Source organism: Megalops cyprinoides, chromosome 7 (genome assembly GCF_013368585.1).
Source record: "Megalops cyprinoides isolate fMegCyp1 chromosome 7, fMegCyp1.pri, whole genome shotgun sequence".
NCBI classification, from domain to species: Eukaryota; Metazoa; Chordata; class Actinopteri; order Elopiformes; family Megalopidae; genus Megalops; species Megalops cyprinoides.
Genome location: NC_050589.1, coordinates 26,800,684 through 26,818,929, shown reverse-complemented (window position 1 = coordinate 26,818,929; position 18,246 = coordinate 26,800,684). Strand labels below are relative to the sequence as shown.

Genomic DNA, 18,246 nt, shown 5'->3' with positions numbered 1-18,246 from the left:
GCATTCAAGATCACCACAGTCTTAAATCTAGGAGTGCGTCATTGTCTTTCAAAGGACACCAGCGACTAAGGCACGAGAGGCAAGTGAAAGTCCCCGTGGAAGAGTTCAAATTTGTGGTTCCCACACAGCAGGTTAACACAACCTACACCTTCAAGTGCTTCAGTGCTCCTCAAGGGATGCTTCAAACACTATTACAAACATACACAATGAACATGAAAACACACACTCTGGTGAAGAGTCTCTCTTTAGAGTGTTAATCTTACCAAAGTGCTTTACAGGCATTCAAACTACAATTTTAATTCCACCGATGCTCATTAAAAATATCGAAGTATGTAAAGAAAATCCTAAATAGCATATATAAAAGGCTAAATATTGATGATATCAAAGTTAGAAACATTAAACAGTGCGTGGGGACAGAACTGGAGAAAAAAATCTGAATTTACCAAGAATAAACTGGCCTGTGTTACAGGCAATTTTTTACTAGGGGAATGGGAATCAGGTAATCAAAGCAGGTACAAAGGTTGAGAGGGGAACGGAAGGATAAAAATCTTCAAAGTAGATATCTGCCATGGAAGATGCACTGAGGCATGAAGGAAGACTTGACTTAAAAAAAAAAAAGGACTGATGGAGCCCAGAGGCACACACTCCAGGCATTTTTCATACTGGGGATAACAGTGTATTTTTGGAGACCTTCTCAGGACCCCCTTTTCTCTGTCCTGCTAAAAGAAGAAAACATCAAAGTGGTACAGGTGTATCTGGAGTGCTGGATACTGTGCGGGCAAAAGCAGCTATTTTTTGCTTTCACCCCTGTTTGTGTGTGGCCTCTGGGGGTCAGGCCCCAGCAGACAGCCACACGACTGGCTGCCTGATAAGGCAGCTGCGTGGGAGTCTGGGACGGCCGTGTGTTTGGCAGAACAGGTCTACTCAGGACTGAACCCATCTGAACCGCAGAAATGTCTGATCTTTAAACATGCGCCTCTTCACCGCTGAAACTCATGTTTGAACATGCATACATCGTCACCCACAGCTGTGCTGTGAACTCACCTCCGCTCAATGTTAGCGAATACTTTAACCCAATAAGGATGGGATCACTCAATGTGCTTTAACACTGTACTTTCAGTGGAAGTAGTAGCAAGTACAAATACATTTGAACTTTGTAGAAAGACAGGAAAGTACATAGTAAAAGGGATCTCAGATGAGGAACACACTTCAGTTCCCTACAGTTTCCCACAGTACAATGTTAAAAAGCAACTGATTCTACAGCCCCTGTGTGGGATGCTAAGGTATGCTCTGTGCCTTTACTGTGAATACTGCCATCTTTAGTGCCCTCTATGGGCATGGTCCGATATAATCCCTCTATCTATCTGTAGCCCCCTAAATCTACCAGTTGGGCTGATGTGACTGGTTTTCTTTGCTGGACACTCTCAGGGATCAGATGTGTCTGTCACAACAGAAGCCATGTCAATGCCTTGGTAGGAACAACTGATTTAGGTTTTGCATTTTTGTGATACTGCACATGTGCAGGCTGGGAAGAGGCTCACTGAAAATGTGGCCACAGCCAAGCCAGAGGGATGAGCTCAGAGCTCACATTGTAGCACTACATGTTCTTGGGTCCTTGAGGCAGGGCCGTCTGGTATTCAGGTTGCTGCTAGAGACTCTTGGACAAAGGTTCTGGGGTTGAGTGCTAGAGGTTCTGGGGTTCGAAGTGCTAGAAGCTCTGGGGTTGAGGTTGTAGGGTTGATGCTCGGGGGTTGAGTGCTAGAGGTTATGGGGTTGAGTGCTGGAGACTCTGGGGTTGAGGCACTTACAAGTCACTGCTTAGCACTTGGTGAGGGGGTGAAGGCCAGGGTACTGGCCAGGAGAGTGGGATGGGAGGGGCTTGGTCACCTTTCCTTAATATACACTGCTGTCTACTGAACCCCAGTGGGGGGGGTTTCTGTGTACTAGATGTACGCTTTTTCACCGTGGACGGACTAGGGTGGAAGACTAGAGAAGGGCCCCCTTGGAGTGAAAAACGCATTGTTACACAGTGTCTTCCGCCATCTTGGACATGTCAGCGGCCGCCAGGGGCAGCGCCACCTCGTTGTCGGGCTCCCTGTCCTTGGCTGCAGCGTCCGCGTTGGTCTCGCTTTTGGCCTTCCTTTCCTCCTCTCTCTTCTCCTTGTCCAGCAGCCTGTAATTGATCCCCATCCCCACAAACAGAAAGACGCTGGACACGATCAGGACGATCCCGCAGCCCCAGTAGGTGTACTTGTAGTTGTGGTAGATGTCGTTCAACCTGCCTGTGGGAACAAGACAAATCTGTTCATGCATCTTGCCAACAGGTGGCAGTGTAGCGCAGCGGTCCAGGAGCCAAACCACGGCATGCAGGCTCCACTCCCAGCACCACCCCCAGACTTACTTTAACAGTTTCAAATTAAACCCAAGTCGCTTTTGTCAGATGTCATACTCAGTTCACAATTATGCCCCCGCTGGATGACATCAGGCCAATCACACGTAAGCAAGAAAGGTCTGTTGCAGGGCTTGACCAATGAGAGGTTAGCAGAATGGAATTATTCATTTGGTCTCCTTACTGGAATAGCACGTCTGGCAAAGGCAATGTGAAACTCCAGTGGTGCTTCTGTCTGTGAACCCATCCCAAATAAAGTAACGATTGCTGACTGTTATCATCTGCTACAATGGGAGCTAACAGGGTGCTGCTGTTAGCACACATCTTGGCTCATATTGGAAATGCATTCCTTTGTGTGCATTAGTACACTCAAATGTCTGTTTTATATTAACTGTCTTTGTTGAGTTTCACTTCAGAAGTGCATAAGTACACCCATGTTAATGTAGCTGGCTAGATAATTACGGAATGTGACAGTTATAAAACCTCACAATCGCTTTAGATTCATAAATTTCACCTTCCATAATTACCAACCATTAATAAGATGGGAAAAAAATCTGAGTAATGGTAGTGTAGATGAGCATAAATTTATCTTTTGTTCTTATTTGTTAATGATTCATGTTAATGTATTGAGATATTTGTCCATAACAGGTTTTTAATCTCAATAACAATCATATTAAACTAAATGCTCAATGAATGCAGCTCTGCCCATAATAACAGGTTTACATTTCCTCAAACCTCCTTTATAAATGAAACAAAGACTGCAGGAAATAACACTCAACGCATCCATCTCCAGCCACACACATTCACACAGAAACTGACTGAAAGCCAAAGGTGTCAGGTCAGTAAGTTCAGAAAGGGCTGGAGTACTTGTGAGGCACATTATTTCACCTCCGCATCTTCCCTTATTGGTTCTCACAGTAATGCATCTATTTAAATTGTACCATCATTTTGCCATTGTTCTTAACTGGAGCTTAAAATGAAAAACCTTACTATAGTAAGGCAAAATTCTGTACAAGAAACAGTAAATAAAGGTATTTAATGGATTTTTTTGCTGTGGATGATATTTCCAAACCGACCCAGGGAAAGTGGCCGGAAATCCACCAGGTTAAATAACAGATACACCAATCACTTTTCCTGTGTAAAACACCCATGGATGCGTTCCACATATGCTGTGAATATGAGGGTAAAGATCTTTCAAGTTGCACCCCGGGGGACTCACCCAGCAGCGGTGGGCCCAGCAGAACCGGGGCGCACTCCACGATGGTGACCAGGCCCACAGCGCTGGAGAACCGCTGCGCGCCCACCAGGTCCATCAGCGTCTCGAAGAGCACAGCGCTCAGCCAGCCAAAGGCGAAGCCGAAGAAGATGGCGTAGATGACAAAGCCGGTGTAGTCCACCGAGATGGGCGCCAGCACGTGGCACACGCCGTTGTACAGGACGGAGGCGGCGAAGAAGTACTGGATCCGCGGCCGGACCTTTGCCGTGTTGGCCACCAGGCCCATGGAGGGCCGTGCCACCATGTCCACGAAGGCCAGGATGGAGAGCAGGAAGGCCGCCTTGTCCTTGGAGATGTCCATGCTCTTGGCGTAGTTGCTGAGGAAGACGAGGGGCGCGAAGAGGCCGAAGAACATGATGACGTTGCCCAGGAGGTAGAGCAGGAAGCCGCGGTGGGTGAAGAGCGTCAGGTCGATGAAGGAGTTGATTCTCTGCATCACCGTCATCCTGTCCTCCCCCCCTTTCCCGGGCTCGGGCCTCTTGGCGGGCTGGGGTTTGGGCCCGATGGGTCGCATCAGAGACCCCGCCACGCAGCAGTTGAGCAGCAGGCCCCCGAGGATGAGGAAGCTGCCCCGCCAGCCGAACTGGTCGAAGAACCAGCTGTTGAGGGGAGCCAGGGTGGACAAGAAGACAGGGCTGCCCGCCATGGCGATGCCGTTGGCTATGGGCCTCTTCTTGTAGAAGTACTTGCCGATCATGGTCAGGGCGGGGTTGAGGTTGAAGGCTAACCCTAGGCCTACAGATCAACACAGAGAACACAAACATTAGTATTTTTAAAAAAGTCTCAGCCTTTTGGGTGCTTTCCAACAGGCACACACGCCTCAGCTCCCCTCCACAAATACAGAGTGGAATTCAATCAACATTCCTCCTTCGGCATTTGACTTATGACTAAAAACGAAGGTTGCCGTATTCTTCACAACAACACGCAGTTTAGCACGTTCAGCAATCACCAAAAATTAATGAGCATAATTGTCCCTCCATTAAAAAAAGTAACACTTGTCTTTACATGCTAGTCAAACTTAAGGACAAACGTTCATCGAGATGGTTTCTGAGTTCCTAATAATAAGCAATTAAAATGTAGGTCTGGTGCATCTAGCGGAGGCAATTTGGGAGTGCAGCAATCTAAGATTAAAACCCAATGAGCCTTTTAACAGCCGTCTGAACCACTGACACCACACTCATCATTCATACACGGCACACTCCAGCAGACTGACGCTCTGACTGAAGTGACGCGCCGCGCTCATCGGCGGGCTCAGACGCACCTCCCACCACGCCCACACAGAAGTACAGCTCCTCCACCGTGTTGCAGAAGGAGGCGGCAATCAACCCGCAGCCAGACAGGCAGCCCCCCACCATCATGACAGGACGGCTGCCGTACTTATTCACCAGGATGCTGCTGACCGGGCCTGAGGAGCAGGGGAGGAGGGAGGGAGGGGGGGGGGGAGAAAGAGAGAGAGAGAGAGAGAGAGAGAGAGAGAGAGAGAGAGAGTGAATGTATGCAAAAAACAATAAACTGCATACCAAACACTGTATGCAAGACACAAATATTATAGCCCAAAATTACCTTACCTATATTGGTTCTTGAAACCTTTGAGACTGAAAAGTCTCCTATAGAGTGTTCACAGTGTAGACCTATTTCAAAAAGAGCTCTTACAGCAAAGCAATATATATGTTGTGATTGACTTTCTGGGTTTTAATATAAAATGGGTGTGCTAAAGGTTTTATTTTCAATTCTGCAGTGCAACAATCACATCATCTAATGCAGGTCTGTTACAGTTCTTACCATTAACCTAACACCTACTCACTCAAGCAAAACAGTATCACTCATTAAAAAAAAAAAATCACAGAAAACTGCAGTGCAATCACTGGAATCTCATCCCATGTCAGTCTTGAATCATTTAAAAAGGAGCAATTTTACCTGCACACCACAAGGTGGAGCTCACACCACAGGCACTAAAGAGGATGCTGCTAAAATGGGAACGTTTGCTGAGGGGCGCTCATCAAACACAGTGTAGTGTTCCCCTCAAATGAGCTTTATTGATAATCCAGCCTTATTCAAAAGGACTGTGTGTACTACAGTAAGGCAGGGGACCTGGCACTCTGTGGGGCCCCTCGGGAATGACAGCCCACCCATGTGTCCCTCGTTAAAATAATTCCTATCTTTTTCAGCACAGAGAATGTCAAAGCGTGTTTTTTGGTTGATATTTACATGCCCAGGTTTGGGACTGTAACAGAGAGCCTACACCTTCAAAAGAAAGAGATGCCACACGCTGCCAGGATGAGGACAAATCCAAAAAAAGGGAAGGACCAATGGCGGTAGGCGGTGGGAGGAGTTCTCTCAACGGGAAGGGGAGGAGCTTAGGCTGTCTCATGTCTGGAATCCTAGCTTTCCCCACTGCAGCATGCAGCACTGCCCTTCCTCTCAGACTGAGCAGCGGGGCCCTCGGAGAATTTGACTACCTGCCATTTTGTGGCGATCACAGCAGAACAGTTGAATGCAGCTGCCGCACTGTGTCTGTTCTGGGAACCACAGTGCAAATGGCCGTCTCAGAGAACACAACATCACAGACACAGAGCCGGCGTATCAGGCGCAAACAATCAGGACACTTGGCTGCCCTACAACCCTGTAGAGCACAAGGTCCTGTTCCCCTGTGTCTGAGGGAACAGCGGTCCCCATGTGCCGTGCGCTCTGGCAGTGCTTGAAACACCTTCCTCAGGAGCGGGGGCGCTCGTTACATAACCGTGCAGCAGATTATCCGCATTAAATTGTGGAAAAACAAATGGAGAGGGAGCTGAGTCCCCTCTCAGGTCCTTCTTGTGTAACTGAGGCTGGCGGCTTCCCAAAGGGACGGATGAGAATGCAGGAGGAACGTCTTCAGCAATGAGCGGGCCGTCGCCAGGCTAAGGGGGCCAGGGGCAAACGTGGGCATCGCACTCCACCTCCCGCAGGGGCTGTCCCAAAGTCTGGTCAGGTGACTCCTACTGCGGAAAGCGGAGGGGCGCTGGGAGGACAACGGTCAGGTGACAGCCCAGGCAGGTGCTGTGAACGGCAGCTGAGGCCAAAGTCTAACAACAAGGGGTCAAGCAGAGGTGGGACGGGATGGAGCGGCACGTGTGTGTGTCTCTCTGTGTCTGTGTGTGTGTGTGTGTGTGTGTGTGTGTGTGTGTGTGTGTATGTGTGCGCACATGCAGGAATGGGGTGGGTTAACTCCAGGAATGCTGCCTAAGTGGTGAATTAGCCCTTGCACACCATGGCCCTTGCCTTGAAAATGTCCTCAATCGTAAATGTTGCTAATTCAGTCCCGCCAAGCCAAGAGGCTTCTGGCTCGCATCTTGCCTCCCTTTTCAACAACTCACAAGGCGCCTCTGATTGGACAAGCACTGGGTGTGTCAGTCGGGTGCTGATCGAATGACATCTCCGAAATCTGCCAGGATTCATCCTGCCAGCAATTAAGACAGCCGTTCCTAGCCAGTCTGATTCACCAAAATGACTACAGGGTGTTTTTATAAAAGCAAAACACGCGGCAGGATGCTTTACACTGTAGGAGAAGGTGATTACAGTGCTTCTGGCCTGGACTTTCACAGGCTTTAAGAGGTCTTAAACCTATAATCTGCTTGTGTCACTCAAAACAATGATTAGGATCTGAAGCGCAATGAGAAAATAAAGAACTAGAATAATGGGAGAAACATTCTCGAAATCTACGACAGCCCACTGGAACATAAGGGAAAATTTCTCTGAAAAATGACGAGAAGCTCAATATCACCATAACCACAATAATGGAACTGTGCAGTTTTAATTTTCTTGTAAACAACAGGTTTGAATCAACAGGCATGGTGAGTGGGGGGGGGGGGGGGGGGGGGGGATGGAGAGGAGCGTTTAGCCTGGTGACCAGATGAGTGGACATACACTATAACGCTAAAACCTTCTAGATGCTTTGTTTATTGGAGTAGTTGGCTAGGTAGACATATTTTATACACAAACTTTTACGCCAAACATTCTGCCACCCAAACACAGCTGAAGAGACTTCACTTATACATTTTCTATGTGCTTTCTGTTTATATGTGTTACATGCATGTCGATGGAATTTCAGAATTGTAGATAGAATATAACAGGCTTGAAGTGTTATGCTCACACTCACTGGTCTGGGAGTGTTGTTAGCCTGATCTGACACTGTTGCTCATTCAGCTTGAATGGATACATTTCTGTTCTGCTGTGTCGGAAGTCGCTCTAGATAACAGCGTCTGCTAAATAAATGTAATGTAATGTAACATAATGGTAATTTACTGATAGGGGGTTAAGGCATGGATAAGAATGGACACAACAGCAGCTATAATGTAGGGGTGTGACTCAGTTTTCAGGACTGAGCGCCCCCACAGGTGGCTAAGTGCCAGCGCTAATCAGGCCATTTACCGTTTGTCCACTCCCCTGTATCTCCCCCTTCCAGAGGGCCGCTCAATTCAAATGGGCGCTGATGAATCCAGCTCTCAGTCTGTTTGAGAGGACTGGGGAAACTCAGCAAAGTCAGCATGTTGATTCCAATGAGCGGCCTGGCCTGCTAGTGCCTTTGTGCTTTTTGAGGGGCTACAGAAAGATCGGAGAGAACGCAGCACTGTGGAGGCATGCCAGCCTGAAGCTAATGAGGACCTGCGCAGCCTAATGAGCTTCCATCAGACGCACCGGCGCCATCTCTCCTGCCATCCCTCTCCGGACTTCAGCTCTGCTTAATCTGGGTGGGAGCGCGACAGGGGCCGTACCCATACAGTAAAGCTCCAAGCAGGGGAGCAGATTTTGGGGCCTGCCCCTCAGAGGACGTGATCACCGCCTGCGCCGTTTGGAGCATACGGCGTGTTCTCTTTCCTGTGTGGCACGGCCTCGCGGCTCAACGTAATTTCCTCCACAGGCAGACACTGTATTTAGCCGACTGCACCCCTTTGGAATCTTGCCTGTTACCACATGTGCCACCGCGTCAGACCAGCAATGCTAGGAACTGATTTTCTGCCCCTTGTGTGGGGGGAACAGAATAGAGGATGCACTTCTTTCTCTGCGTTTCCTGTCAAAGTAAAACAAATGGGGAAACTGAAGATGAGCTTGCTTATTGCTGAGATATTATTTCCATAAAGTGTCAGCAGCCAAAGGTGGGCCCTGGAATGCAGTGTTAACCTCAGTTAACTCTTATCCTTATAACATCAGTTATTTGGCCTCATCTGAACCAATCCTGATGAATCCTGATAAATCCGTTCATGGGGGGAGGCCGTTTTCCCTGCCCGAAATGGTGTCATCTTTCATTTTTCTTCCACCGATTTCCATGACAAAACATCTGTGCTTCTTGCTGCCTCACAGTGCCTCCGGTAACTGCAAACGAATAAACCAACCATTCACTTGTGATCCTGACAGCTGTATGGTCTTACGCTCGGATGACTTCATGCACTACTGCCATTCTTGTTTTTCACTTATTTTTTCAAGAATACCATTGGTTTGCGCCGCCCTGTTAAAAACAAAAACAGCAACAACAACAAAAACATTTTCAAACCAGCAACCTCAAACCAAGGGAGTTGAACCCAAACATGTCGGCATAAACCAGATCGGGACCGCTTGCTGATCCGCTGTTACCACAGGGTTTGGCAATCTGGCCGTTCACAGCGGGGGAAGGCGGGGCCTTCGCCTGCAGCAAGAACTCGGAGCCCCTGCCAAAGCCCGCGCTCACCGATAAGGCGATGCAAATCCACTCTGACAGCCTTTGTCTCAGAGCCGTCCCTACTTACTCGGCAGCCCCAAAGGGGACAAAAGCATCAGGCGATTTTAGCGCATAGGAAAATCAAACGATCGTCTCCCCCCCTTCGCCAGCAAAAAGAGCGTAGCGCAGACAGCCGGCCGGAGGGGGGAGGGGGGGCAGGAGGAGCAGCGATAACCTTCCGCACAAAAGCAGGGCCACATTCTCACAAGAGAGCCGGCAGCTGCAGAATAAGAAACACATGCAAGACGGGGCCCACTGCAAGCTCGGCCACATTTCCGCTCCAACCACCACATCAGCAGGTTTCTTTCCCAACAGTCTGCAATTTTAGGTATTACCACTGACACGGGATGGTGAGGGACACTTCTCACGTAAACTGCCACTGTTCCAAGCCCCCTTCCACCGAGTAATCTAATGCCCCAGACTAACCCTCACCCTAACCCTAAGAGTGAATGCATTTTCAGGTTGAGCTGAATTGGGTATGAATCCCTCTAAAAAGTGACCACGTAAATACTGCTGTAAAATATCCGCCTGTTTACTGCACTGCCTGTTCCCACAGAAAAAAAAACACACACACACGACTCAAATGACTGAAAATGGGTCCAAACAGGTTTCATGAATGATTGCATCAAACACAATGTGAACCGAAATGACAGAGGGGATTAATTTCAACCATTAAAGACGGGTTTTGAAATGCCATTGTGCAGCGTGTTCCCCTGCATGCCTAGAGTTTGCCTGTTCATGCTGGCTCAGGTGATATACAGGCGACAGGCTCTCAAAGGCCTTCCCTGTGCCAGAGAAATCACCAAGAAGGAAACGACCGGTCAGAGATGAAATATGTGTACACTGGGTGGGGAACCAAATAAGGCCTTCTGCAAATGGAGTGCAGCAGAGAGGGGTGACTGTTTTTTTTTTTTTTTTTTTTACAGTGCTCATTTCAGAATTTGGAGGAACTGAAAGAGACTCCGCTGGCCTGTTGACAGGGAACACGCAATCCAATCCAAGCAGGAAAAGAACGAGTCTTGTGACTTTTTTTAAAGCTTTAAGGGGTGTCGTAATTACAGACTGGATGGGAAAAATGCACAGTCATGATCCTTTATTAGACGTTTGGCTAAGGTTGACTGAGGTATCTGCCATACTGACTATCCAGACATATAGCAATGTTCTTTTTTAACTGTTACATAGCAGTGGACAGCCTGAAAGGTCAGTGACCCCCTGATTATGTGTGTGTTGCGGGGGCCAGGTGTAGGCAATAGGCAGTGACCTCATGATTACTGATGCTGGGAATGTGGACCTATAGTGAATCACCATGTTAGAATGAAATCCCACCTACTGGCACTGCCCTGCCTCCTGTAAGTTTTCTGCCTATTTTTTAATTGTGTATGTTACTTTCACAGGTCATCCACAACAACACAGCAGCGTTGAACTGCACCATTACTCCAAATGGCAACAGGGCTCATCTTGGCCTCTGGTTGATAAGTAATACGAATCAGCACTAATGTAGGCATCTAAGGATCACGGATATGAATAATATAAACCTCTGATAGCGCTGGGATACTACTGACAAGCACTGTGGTAGGTTATGTTGTACATCTGACCCTTGAGCATAATAAAAGCTCATTCAAAGTGCTACCCAGATGCTACCAACTGCAGAGCGTGAGAGGTTAACCTTTTGCCCACACAGCCTGTGGACTACAACACCAGACAGTGAATCAAATGGAGCTGTGGTTGGCACAAACTTCAGAGCTCTAATATGACACATGCTAGCTGCGCAGCATCCATGTAGAAAACGAATGTCAGCTGTGCAATAGATATATAGAAAACTAATGCTATCTGTGCAATAGCCATGTAGACACAGCCTAAGCTGTCACTGGACTGACTGGAGTTGTCTGCTGCTGCAGCGTCACAAAGACACGCATGGCTGAAGCACGCTGTTTCTCCTGGGGACAACAACTTCTTCCCTGACGATGCCCTCCTGCCCTCTCTCTGCCTCTCTTTCCCTCTCTCCCTCTCTCCATCTCTTTGTTTCTCTCTCCCTGTCTTCTCAACTCAATTCAAAGCGCTTTACTTGCAGGGTGTGCAAGGTGCACATCGACAAACCATAAACAAGAAAACAGAAAGAAATCAGAACAAAAAATACCAGTTCGGCTGTTAAACATAATAATAATAATAATAATAATAATAACAGTGATGTGAAACTAGTGTGTCTCACTGTCAGGCTTATATACTGTGCTGCCGACTGCACGTCCGCCTTTTTCTCTGTTCGGTTACAGACTTAATCCCCAGGAAGACCAGGACTGTCCCTGGCTCTCAGAGGTATGCCATTGTTGACTGTGTGAGCTGCCTGTACGTGCAGGAAGCCATGTCTCCGCAGGCGGGACGAGGAAGGGGCGGGGCCCTTGTGGCTGGCTCTGCAGGGCCTTACTCACTGACTGCGACTGTCTGACATCATTCAGAGCGAGCCCACGCTCACCTGGACGGCTGCCCTCCACCATCAGCCAGCTTTCCACAGAACGCGCTTCTGACGCAGCCACGAAGAGGCGGGTGGGGAGGGTAGGGGGAGGGAGGAGGGGGAAAGAATAACAAACGAGACGTGTCATCCTGCCGGGGGAAAGCGCAGCGGTGTCGGAGAAACGTCTGCAAGCAGGATACTCGCGCGCCTGCCAACAGGCCACTCTATTGACCGAACACTATTTCATGCTGCATAGACATTACCGGCTACTGCCTCGCTCAAGTCTTCTCTGGAACTGATGGTGAATGATTGGGGAAATGCTGGGAAACGGCTGCCTCTAGCACAGATGCCATTCCTCATCCGCTCCACCCTCCCTTCCCCTTTTTACTGTACATGGTTCTGAACATCACAGCTGGTCTGACTCACTGAAATGAGCAGGCTATGTGCCTTGAGCTCTGGGGTGAGAGAGCCCGAGGACCTTAAGGATGGTGCGCTGTAACCGCACGATACACTACAGCACTGACGGTAAAAAGCCTGCTGTGGGTTCATAAAACCACACAAGCAATAAAAGCCCCCTCGTTCAGGGCGTCAGACACAAAATGATTCAGTTTCAAAAACGAGCAGTGGATGGAACAGAAAATGTTGTTAATGCGGAGATATTCCTGTAATCCATAAAACACAGAAATGTGTCTCCAGTTTATATAATGGAAACATGTCTGTATATACTGGAAAAAAGAATAAAACAGGCCTGGGACAGCTGCTCAAAATAAAAACATCCTTAGAAGTACTATTGACATTTGAATGCATAATATATATATATAGCATATATATCTTACTCACCAAGAATCTGTCAGATGGGAATAAGAATATGCTGTTTTGCAGTATTTGCTACAAGGAACTGAATTCCACCCCACATTCATGTCATATCAAACATACAGTGCAGATGCACATACCAAGTCGATGCTAAAACAACGGTCCACATTCATACCTCTGCATATCTAGTCATGGCCAGAAGACCATTAAAATGTGCTGTTGATGCTGCATTACAGTACTTCTTACGAAGATTCATCTTACTGGTTCTGAGCATCAGTTAATACAACTCTTCTGTTACTATATAACTTGCAGATGAGGCCAATCTTGAGCCAGGCGAGTGAGAAAAATCGAGCTGGCCAGATCAGAATCGGAACTGGATGAATGAAGCTGGCTTTTTTTTCCCTGCGTGGGTACTGACTCCCCATGCGGGCTCAGAGCGGAGCCTGCATTATCTGCTTCCTCATCTTAATGCCCTCTTTACAGCTGTCATCACAGGGACTCCATGAAAGGGAGAGACGGTCCGCTCGCCGAGGCAGCGCGGGCGGCCGGGAGAGGGACGGCGGCTTTCTTTCCGCTTGAGGCGCTGGATAAGACGAGCTCCTCGGCGAGAGTGGATATAAAAGCGCGCGCACACTCGACACATGGCGGACATCTGCTTTCACACCTCGGCGTGCCGTTCCCTCTCCCCAGCCTCCACCGTACGGCGTCACTAATGATGGTTCTGGGGATCACATTACAAATACAAACCTCACCACGTCTGGAAAATGACAGAGAATCCCCCCTGTTTTGCATTCCTTAAAAAGGCCCGCCTCCCTGCATGATGAAGAGGCCGAACCTCACGTGGTGCATTGCCTGGAGCGGCAGTCTGCCCACGTGCCCAGGTCACGGCCACGACCTCCCTGCAGTGCTGCTCTGACCTCTGGGGCTTGACCCAGACACCCGGGCGCTAGCCTCTGAATCACGCACTGCAGACCCTACGGGCAAACAGAAGCCTCCAAAGCAACGGCTTAGCTCCTCCCATTCCTCCAGCTGTGACCTTTGAGAAATCCCCGCCCACCCACCGCCATTGGTCCTTTCCTTTTCCCCCCTCTGACCAGAAATTAAACAATGTTCTGCCTCCCTTTCTTGTGGTGTATTAATAAAAAAACACGTTCCTAACCAGAACAATATGTGGGACAACGGAGCAGCCCCATGATAAAATAAACCTGCCTTTGGAGTGGCCCAGGACACCAGTTGAATCGGCCGCCTCTCCCGCTGTAATGCGATACTGAAAAGCAGGTGGTGGGGAGGTTTGTGTTTGGATTCGACAGTGCTGATCTGTTTCTTTGGGGGTGTTATTCCATGGTAGTGTTGACTTAACATGGACCGGCCCTCTGAGTGGTGGAGAAATAACGCAGTGGCCCAGAGAAATATCTCACACCCTGCTGTTCCAGCACTGACTGATAGCTGTCGAGTGAATCATGACACTGAGCAAACACAGTGCTACCTCCATTTTTGAGGTATCTCAGTTTAAGATAATAATCAAGGGCAACAGGGGCTAGCTTCTTCATTACCTTCTTTTCAGCAGAACCCGTCCACACCCTCTTCCACCTGCCGAGTGTGATGTTATTGGAGGGGCCTTACAACAGCCCCAGGGTAACCTGAGGTACGCCACCTTACTACTCACCCCGCTCCTGCAAATATGATGTTGTGGACTTTTTGCAGATGTGTTCGTTAATGCCACAGATCCTGACACCCCAGCGTACCTCCTGCCTTGTGCTAATGCTAATCAGGTTCTCTCCTACATGAGGCCCATCAAGGCCTCCATCTTCCACCCTATACCCATTCACCAGTGTTATGTTCCAGCCCTGTGCAGAACTGTGCTTTACCCCTGAAAAACAGTCCCTGGAAAGGCACAACCTTCAGTAACCCGAAGATATCGACCCACCCTCTACAGATTTTTTTCTATTGTTTTCCCACAACTTTGTAACCTGCCTCTGCTAACAATGTAATGACTTCTGCTCTAGCGCTGCACTTACCCCCTCCATACATGACGGCCAACATAATGGAGGAGATCCAGGACACCTGGCTGCTGGTGGCGTTGAAGATGACCTCGATCTCCTTGAAGAAGACAGTGATGGACTTGGGGAAGGCGTAGGAGAAGCCGATGGAGATGAAGGCCCCTGCCACCACGGCCCAACCCCAGCCCCCTTCAGGAGGGGTGTAGCCCACGGGCCCTCCGATCGCTGGCGGCATGGCTGCTCTGGTGGTCTTCTTCCTCCGGCTGGCTCGCTACTATCTGAAAAAGAGAGAGACGGAGATCCGGACACGCTGTGAGCAAACGTGGCCAACAATGAATGTAATGCTGTTAAAGTTTAAACTGGTTGCCCTGGCAAGGGTGTGTACACTAATCCCACAATGCCTCTGGCAAAATGCCAAACAGGTATGCCGTCTTCAGACTCTCCTGTAAGACTGCAGTGCTGCACTGCAAGATTCTGAACTTTACTACTGCGGTGAAACACAGCACCTTAATTACTGCAAAAAAGACCAGAATAAACTAAAAATGAACTGAGCTTAAATAACATCTGCACTACATCTCTGATTCAGCAGTTAGTTGGTTTTCTAATGAGGAGCTACACATCCGTGTAATGAAAAAACAACACCCTACATCATTAAAAAGCAGAAATCCAGATATCAACGGCTGAGACGGGGAGATGCATAAAGGACGAGAGGAAATGCTGTAAACAACCTTGTACTTGTATCATTACTCGGTTTAACTCCTGTCACTGTTTAACTTCAGGTGCAATTACAAGAGCGGGCCGAGGGAGGACTTTGAGATGGCTCTTTCTTTAGGCGCCCTGGCTTAACAGAGCAGCAGAGGGATGATGAAAGTCCTGCCCTGTTACACTAATGCTCCTGGATCCGCAAAAAGCCCCTGGATCGGGTTGACAGCAGCAATTTTCGGCAGAACGGAAGAAATTTCAGCAGGAAAAAAAAATTCTAAGAGGGAGGAAGATAAGAGCATTGCTGTCTGGGACCTGTTCGATTTCCTAGACTGAGAGCTCTTAATTAAAGCGAGAACCCCCAGCTGCCTGCCTCCTTAGGGGTAAGACGCTGCCGCAATACAATGCCCTAGGTCAAGGACCCCCTGGGGTCCATTAGAATGGGCGAGTTAGTACCAAACTGTGAGGAAAAAATACAACCACCTCTCTTCGCTTAATGACTGAAAATCAATCCTGACTTGAATACCATCACGGCCAGCGTGGTATTTAGCCCTGGGCACATGCCCAGCAACAGAGCTCTATGGTGCCAATTTTCCCCTCTCATTCCATCCAACTCGTGCGTGAAGAAAATAAGAAGAGGTTGACCTCACCGAGGACCCCACGCTAGGCCAATGATGGACGACCACAAGGTCAAAGAGACGACCCTGTGAGGGGCCCAGGGAGTCAAGGTCACACAAAACCTGAAAAGTCTGGGACGGCGAAGCCAATCCCAGGCCCTGCTGGTCTGACCTGGGCTTCCACCAGCAAACTCCCAGGATCCTCTGCTTCAGCCGTGATGGATTAGCGCGGATCCGCAGCCGATGGGCCCCCGTGCACGGTCTACAAAGCCAACCCATCAATCAAGCGGTGAACGGCGGCTGAACCTGGCCGGCTTAAAAGCTTTGGGAGAAAGGCTAACTAAAGGCATGAGGCGATGATTTAGTGGGGTTGCTTTCGATATAGCAAGCCCCCTGGGAAATTTTGGGGGGGATAGGGGGGCGGAGGGGCAGGTACGGCTGAAGCATGGTAATGGCAGGAAAAAAAAAAGCCAGGAATCAATTAATTCCGAAGGCGAACAGTTGAAAAATCAGCTGATCTTCAAGGAGTCGGTGCAATTGAACAGTGTGTTCCAGCAGATGGGTCTGGCGCAGTCTGGCTCTGACACCAAGGCAAGCCGTGAACGGCGTACGCCGCATTACAGAAGCAAGCTGTTTCTCGTTGGGCACTGGCCAGAAAGGTTCCGCACCAGAAGCAGGAATTGATGAATGGAGCGCCTATGAAATATTTCCTACGAACAGAAAGAAATATCTGTGATTGCACAGGGGCACCCATTCCCCTTGTAATCCTGGCACACAGAATTGCCCTGGGAACGTTCTCTGTCTCTGGGACGAGAAACAATTAAGGATGAACACGGGTTCTGCCTGCCTCGTGCTGTACATGCGCTTGCTTAGCGTGTGCCAGAGATGTCAGTGCGAGCAGATGATGCACGATAAGGTGTGAGTCGAGTTTAAATATTCATTTGCGTCTACGAAGCATGATCAATCGTTGCCAAGCAACCAGTCGGTGGATGATAACTTGGGGGTGTTGTGATCGCTGATCCTGAGGTACATAACACCCACGCGTGGCCGGGACGAGGAGCACGAGGCAAGGACTTTGTCACCTGTTTAGAAACATAGCGTGCCACTGATCGCTCTTATTAATGGCTACATTCCTAGGATGAGTGTTTCACAAAGTCCTGTCCCTCCCTTCAAAAGCTGTATTCCCCGCAAAGGCGGTCCCTTAATGGGCGATCGGGGACGATGAGTGGGTCTCTCGGGTGGCGTCTGAGGTCAGATCCCACGGTGGCCTGTGGGGAATCTCTGCCCTCAGCTATATGTACGCTCGCATTAACCCCGGAGTTGTTACGAAGGCGCTCTCCTGATTTCGTAACACTTGCCCGGTGTTTCGGCACACTCAGTTCACACCCTGCGCAGAACACATCGTTCCACCTCTGCAATCTCGTCTGGCCCAGATTCACTTTATCAGCGTCATTAACACTTGTACAAGCAGGCAATCAAGCCAAGCAGTTCAAAGAAGTTGAGGCTTCTCCTATGAATAATAAAAAAAAAAATACTCAAGGAAAGCGCTGGGTTAGACGTGTCATGCATTTATGCTGTAAAGCTGCTTTAAGAGGGTCGTTCATTTCGTGTGTGCTTTTCCTGAGATTAAGCTCATTTTAGAAAAATATGTTCAAAGGTAACTGCAAGGTTATCCACCAATAATTTTCATGTTAAAGGCACAATGATAAAGATTAATGCTTTTTTGTGCTAATGAAATGCATGCCTATGCTGTCATTATGAATGTAGGAGCAGTGCTTCAACCGTCAACAGTAGGTCTGGATGTTACTAGTATAAACACGATTCTTCTCTGTTAAAATGTTTTCATGTCTATTGTATGCCAATTTTTCCCTGAAAATACTTCAGACAATACAGCCATTATCAAAACTCTTGTTTCGTTTTTCTTTACCCCACATCAATCTGTGAAATTGTTTACTTATCCAGATCTCAAATTTGGCAAGTCAGATGCAATTTTCCTGCATGACACTGCAAATTGAGTTTGACAGTGTCTAGCAAAAAGTGAAGATACCAACCTTTCATTGATTTTCTCTCCATATTACTGTAAGCAGTTTACTTTTACTTCAAAAATGCGAGAAAAGTTCAAACAAGGTTTTATACTGCAGGTACATCATACACCAAAGGCAACATCTGTGCCAGTTAAGCTCATTTTACCATGTGTCCTTTAAAAGGCAGCATTTTACTTTTTTCATAATAAAATAACAATGGAAAAATGGCAAAAATAAATCAA

The 18,246-nt window shown here is 48.3% G+C and overlaps 1 protein-coding gene across 2 annotated transcripts in view; it reads right to left on the bottom strand.

The window, feature by feature from the left end:
- Positions 1–1,775: 1,775 nt before the first annotated feature.
- The window catches only part of LOC118780610 (monocarboxylate transporter 1-like), a 31,675-nt gene continuing 15,204 nt past the window's right edge, over positions 1,776–18,246 (bottom strand). For both annotated transcript variants that reach the window (XM_036533202.1, XM_036533203.1), the window contains exons 2-5: positions 14,680–14,939; positions 4,927–5,070; positions 3,609–4,400; positions 1,776–2,282 (exon numbers count right to left, since the gene is read on the bottom strand). In XM_036533202.1, the coding sequence (XP_036389095.1) occupies positions 2,023–2,282; positions 3,609–4,400; positions 4,927–5,070; positions 14,680–14,896 (1,413 nt within the window). In that variant the 5' untranslated portion in view covers positions 14,897–14,939 and the 3' untranslated portion in view covers positions 1,776–2,022. The remainder of the gene's footprint in view (positions 2,283–3,608; positions 4,401–4,926; positions 5,071–14,679; positions 14,940–18,246) is intronic.